We start from the raw sequence: 6,426 nt of genomic DNA on the forward strand, positions 1-6,426 counted from the left end.
AGAAAGGGTTCCATAACTGAACCACAAGAACATTCACAGAACAGTCTAGATAAGCAGCTACAAAGAACAAAAGGTAGGGATAATCCGAAAGGGAGGGCAGGGATGGCAACAGACATGGGAAGACACCAAGTGGCCTGATTTACCCCTTCACTACACAGTAGCACCTGTGCTAGCAGGTGTGGAAGAGCTGATTGGAAGAACCCAGAGGCAAGCCTAACTCATACCATCACCTTTACCAGCAATGCTTCTAGGTCAGCTGTGCAATCCTAAGTGTTCTCTAGATAGAAATTCCTGATGCAAAGTTCACAGTGTAAAGCAGCCACTGTTGGTCAGGGGACAGGGACAGGATAAAGTCCCAACCCAGCCATTTTTAAAGATACAGGCAATTATCAGTTTGTAGCCTAGATGGCTCATCCCAAGAAATTTAACCCACATGGGAACTTTTTACCACAACAGTCCTAGCCATTTAGTGTATCCAAGCGAAGACACGAAAGGCTCAAGTCAGCTGCTGTTGGTAGCAATATTTTGCAATATATATAAGCACATTTCCCCTCCCCAATGACATTATACAGATTGATGTTCAACCTAGGATCTGAGCAGAGATCCCAACTATGCCAGCTAATAACTACCAGAACAGAAACGGGAACGCTCCTTGGTATAGGTCTGACATAGGCACTTCTCCAAGCTTTTAAAACACACACTCAAGGTATTGTGCCTCCCCTCCAGGCCACTGTGTAACATAAAAGCAGTCATAGGAGTGCTATTCAGAAACATGAGACCAAAGGGTTGTGCTCTGCCAGAGATAGCATTGAGCACACAGAGAATCAAGGAATGTGATAGAAATGCAATAGGGAAGAATATAGCAGAAACCTGCAGACCAACTAGGCCAGCAGTCAAGTAGCAGCTTGAGGCAGGAAGGATTATACCCTGAGATAAGACTTCAGCAACACAGATGGGTTCATTTCTGCAAGTTACCAAATAGCCCTCAGATACCTATGGTTCTCCCAAAGAACACAGGACTAGCTATCCTGGGGATTCACTGGCTCTGCAGTGAATGAGACACTGGCTCCACTTTGGCTGCCTAGCCCTCACTCACCCCATACCAACCTGCAATTGAGACTGGCTCCAAAAGTCTTTGTGCCTAAAGATGATCATTTACAAATGTAGGAATATATAGGACTATGCTGGTTAGTTATGTCAACTGGACACAAATTAGAGTCATTTTAGAAGGCAAATATGAAAATGCCCCACCAGATTGGCCTGTACTGAATTTTCCTGATTACTGATTTGGGAGGCCCCAGTTCACTAAGGATAGAACCACCACTGGGCTGGTGATCTTGGGTGCTTTTATAAAATCAGACTGAGCAAGTTGTGAGGAGCAAAATGAGCTTCAGTGACCAGTGATGTGGAACTGCAAGCTGATAGAATCCCTCTTCTTTCCAGGTCATGGTGTTTTTATCACAGCAAAAGAAACCCTAACTAAAACAAGCACCCTTTAGTAAACAAAGCTGTAATTACCTACTGGAACATTTGCTCCTACCCACCAGACACAATGGTCAGAGCCTCCCTTGTGCTCCTAGCTAACATTCCTGCGGCTCAGAGGCCAACCTTCAAAACCATTTCCATTAAACCAGTTCTTCTCAAAAATAAAGTTGAGCCAGGCGACACGCCTTTAATCACAGCACTCGTGAAGCAGAGGCAGGTGGGTTTCTTTGAGTTCAAAGCCAGCCTGGATACATATTAAGTTCCAAGACCACCAGGACTAAATGGAGAGACACTGTCTCAAGGGAAGAGAAAAAAAAAAAGGCTGGACAACAGGGGTTTGAGCAAAGACTGGTCACAAGGATGTTTCTACCCCTTTTATTCTGCCTGTTTAGACATGACTCTGTGCATGCCTCTCAGTGGATTCCCACCCCCAGGAGAAGCTTGACTACATGACAGTTTCTAGCCAAATGTCAACTGTTTACCATTTGAGGAATACAACAAATAATTTTATTTGAAGTTTCTAACCCTCCCCCCCCGAAAAAAACTGTACATGAGTTTACAAATACATTAACATATAAATAATGAGAAAGGTCCTAGGGAGCCTCCCCGTTGTCTCTGCTGGGGGTAAACACTGGAGGGGCACTGTCCCCACAGGCTTCATGTTTCTGGGAGGTCTTATGGCAGCTGCTCTGGATCCATTGCTGGCTTCTTTGGCACCTCCAGGTTCATCTGCCAGTCTCTCTTCCACTGTCCTCATGACGAGCTGGAAACCTTGAACCTGCAACAGTGGCAGCTCTTCAGCCCGTCATCGCTCTGGCTCAAGCTCATTCTGAAACGGACACTTCTCCCGACAGTGCTTCTGGTGGGCAGGCCAGTCCTTCTCCTGGCAATGAGAGCCACAATATCGAGCCACCTGGCAACGCCCACAGATACTGAACTCCCGAAGCTGCTTCTCAACCACCGTACAAGGAGGATAGTGACACTCATAGTAGGTACAGGAATTCTCTTCCTCTTCCACCACATCTCCATTGGCATTATAGTACTGGGTCACATTCAGGACAGAGAACTGTTCTCCTATAGGGTCCGTGGTAAGCTGCTGGATCGCAAACCAGTATAAGCTTTGCTCCCTTTGTTGGCTGGAGGTCTCTTCAGCTTTGGGTCGCCAGCCCCATGGCACTAATTTCAGGTTGTCCAGACGATTGTCCACAGTCACAGCATTTAGATGTACCACCTGAAAACCGGGAGCCACACCTCCCCTGTGTCGTTCCCACAGCAGCTCATGCAGAAGCCTGCCTGAGCCCCTTCCTCGTTTTTTGTGGAAGGCATATGCAAATATCTTAGCACCATTTCCATTGGCATCTACTTCTATTCGAGCCTCTAAGGAGTACCTCTCCACCAGTGGTATGTCTTGCTCATCTATCAGTGTGTATTTGGTCTTCCCGGCCACCTGGCCGAGACACATGATGCCCAATGTAAATTGATTCATGGCCGGGCCTGTGCTCTCAGCAGGCAGAGCCGCTCCCTCCGGAGGCTCCCGACCGGGCGGCCGGAACGAGGCCGCAGCACTAGGGGTCAGGCCGGGCAGAGGAGGCTGAGCCGGGTTCAGGCCACGGGCCGCGCCACCGCCCAATACCTTACTTTTCTGATGCTCGAGAAAGCTTTAGTTATTAAAATACAAATGATACTATCAGGGTTAAACCTGAAGGTCAGAAAAGCAAAACAACCAGCTACTGGCTCTTACCTCTATCTCAGTCTAGAATGGAGATCCTGCTTCTAGGAATCTCAGAATGAGACTGACTTCGAGAGTTGTCTCCTCCTATTTTATAGTCCTCTCTAGTTCTAGGATTAAAGGCATGCACTGACTGGTTTCTATGGCAAACTAGTGTGGCTACTGGGATTAAAGGTGTGTGTTAACAAATGCCAGGTATGTAAGGCTGGCTAGTGTGGTGGCTTTACTTTTCTGATCCTCACCAAGCTTTATAAAAGTACAAATGAAATGCCACTACATCAATCCAGCAACCAAATTTGTTAATGCACCCACCCACTGCCTCTGACTTAAATACAGCCAGGAATATTCTAATTAGAAAATAAGAAGCATTTATATCAGATATTTTTCTGAATTTGATGTGAATTCTCTCCCACAGTATAATGGGTTTGAAGACCTGCACCTCAGGTGGTGGTTCTAGACTGCGAAGTTTTGAAGAACCTGGGACTGGTGCTGAAGTAGTAAAAGTGGGCCACAGAAGAAAGATCGGGAAAGTTATGTTTAATTCACTGTCTAGCTGAAATTCTCTGCTTCCTAGTTAGCCACATCGATAGGACCAGATTCTTCAAACCCTGGTCAACACAGACTGACATGCTTATGCCACCATGCCTCCCCTAAGTGAAGGGAAATTCCCTGAAACCTTGAGACAAACTAAATCCATCTTAACTTAAGCTGTTTCTAGCAGGCATTTATCCAGAGTGATAAGAAAAAGTAGCTAATGTCTATCTGTATTACTCATCTGTGAAAAAACTCATCAAAAAACATGATCCTGATACGGTGTCCAAGATCTCATGATATTTTTACTTTTGTCCTAATACAAGAAGGGGGGCAGAGAAAGAAAAAATGTACCTATGTTAAATTCAGCTTTAAGCTGCAAAGCCCTGCAGCTCTTTTAAGAGGTCCTGCCATGAAACACTTACATAGTATTGATGAAAAGCCAACCACATGCTTTTCAGTTTTCAGCTATAGCAGGAAAAAAGTTGCGCTGTTTTAAAATGCTGGCTTTCTGGGCCGTCCTGCCAGGGCAAACTCTGACTCTTTCAGGCAGGCGGTCTGACTGACTGTGGTCTGTGAGCAGAATGCTGCAGCTTGCTTGTTGGCAAATACCTTGAAATGCCTTAGAGTTGTGGCAATAAAAATTGCTGGTACCTCTGCCATGAGGCTGCAAAGCTAAGGAATGGGCTGGATCCAGCCACCAAAGCCATGGCTTTAAACCTACCCATATTGCTCAGTAATTTAAAGGCTCATGTGGTCAGAAAAAGAGAGAGATATACAGTAAAGAGAGATTCAAAGACAAAGAAAACTTCTAAATGATTTACAGTGTGTTAAAAATATATGCAGGCTAAAAGTTAAAGTTCTTAAGGTAAAAAAGAAGAAAGAGAGTAGTTGGGTGTGGTAGTACATACCTTTAATCCCAACACTTGGGAGGCAGAGGTAGATTGACCTCTGTAACTTCAAGGTGTGGTAGCACACACCTTTAATACCAATTCTTGGGAGGCAGATCTCTGAGTTCAAGGACAGACTGGTCTACAGAGTTATTCCAGGACAAAGATATACAAAGAACCTGTCTCAAAAAAAGTAAAAATAAATGAAATAGAGGTTAAAATAAAGCCATAAAAGGATGGAAAATACACAAAGAATCTTGATACTGTATGCTATTATGCTCTCTTTGAATTGTTTGAATGCTGAGGAAGGAGCAACAGCTGCTAAAAGATATTTGTTTATAAATGCTGCTGAACTAATCCAAGATAGATATTTTGAAAATACCTTGACTTCAAAATTTGGATCTAAGGACATGATGCTTTGGAAAGGAGTTTCTTCTTTTGTTTTCACAGAGGATGAGACCCTATGGATTGCTTCTATCCCAATATGGTATGATAGACCATGCCCTCCTGAAAGATTGCTGTGAACACCCTCAAAAAATTACTTCACTCAACCGCTGACTGAGATGTACCTAACACACAGGTTATATACCATGAAAGACCTAATTAACAGCACCCCTATACAACAGGAAGAAGTTTGGAGAGATAACTACATCCATATTCCCAAATTTGTTTATAAATGTTCTTTTACATTTAAAGGGGGATATGATATAGATATGAATAATTAGCATTGGTATGGGTTTTAAGGTCAATTTTGGTATATGTATTTCTGCTCTTGATTAAGGTATTGTGATTGTGTAGTTCATTTAAAAATGTAATGTATAATTAGGAAATATAGGTTGTTAATGAATAATCATCGATAATAGTCAAGCTTGTAGTCATGTTAGCTAGATTTTCTAGATATATAGAGATATATTTCAGTTAAATAGGCATTCCTTCCAAACTCTAGAAATGACAGCGACATATTGCTGCCTGGACAGTCACCCAAAGTTCTCCTGTATCATTGGGGCATCCATCTTCAGCCTTCAGGCCGACAGTATCCAGCAGACTTTTTCATGAAGCAGGAAATTTCAAAGCCAGTTCAGTCACTATCTGCCATGTCCTGCAAAATGTCTCACAGACTCCTTCATGAATCAGAAACCCCAAAAGACCATCTCACCTTTAGGCAAATTCAGCAGTCCTCTCTCTGTGGGTTCTCTGTGTCCAGTTGATGCAACAGTCCAGGCTATTTCTTGCCCAAATGGCTATCTAAGTCCATAAGGAGCCTCTTCGATGCCCATCTTCCTCTTGAAGTAGATTGGTGCTGCCAAGAGCAGACATGTCTCGTCCTGAAAAGCCCTAAGTTATTAAAACATTTAAATGCCATATTCTGTAGTCTTTGAAAGATATTAGGAATGCCTATCTAACTGAATATATCTCTATATATCTAGAAAATCTAGCTAACATGACTACAAGCTTGACTATTATCGATGATTATTCATTAACAATCTATATTTCCTAATTATACATTACATTTTTAAATGAACTACACAATCACAATACCTTAATCAAGAGCAGAAACACATAAACATATAACAAAATTTACCTTAAATTTAAATCTCTAAAGCAAAATCCATATCAATGCAAATTATTCATATCTATATCATATCCCTCTTTAAATGTAAAAGAACACTTATAAACAATAATTGGGAATATGGGCACAGTTATTTCTCTCCAAATTTCTTCCTGCTATATGGGGGCACTGTTAATCAGGTCTTCCATGGTATATAACCTGTGTGTTAGGTACATCTCAGT

The 6,426-nt window shown here is 42.7% G+C and overlaps 1 protein-coding gene across 1 annotated transcript; it reads right to left on the bottom strand.

Annotated features, from left to right (window-relative positions):
• Window positions 1-2,290: 2,290 nt before the first annotated feature.
• Window positions 2,291-2,971, bottom strand: LOC119806276 (zinc finger MYND domain-containing protein 19-like). Its single transcript, XM_038317902.1, has one exon. The coding sequence runs from the start codon at window positions 2,969-2,971 to the stop codon at window positions 2,291-2,293; it is 681 nt and encodes a 226-aa protein (XP_038173830.1).
• Between the last annotated feature and the right edge of the window lie 3,455 nt (window positions 2,972-6,426).

Source organism: Arvicola amphibius, chromosome 2 (genome assembly GCF_903992535.2).
Source record: "Arvicola amphibius chromosome 2, mArvAmp1.2, whole genome shotgun sequence".
Lineage (NCBI taxonomy): Eukaryota > Metazoa > Chordata > Mammalia > Rodentia > Cricetidae > Arvicola > Arvicola amphibius.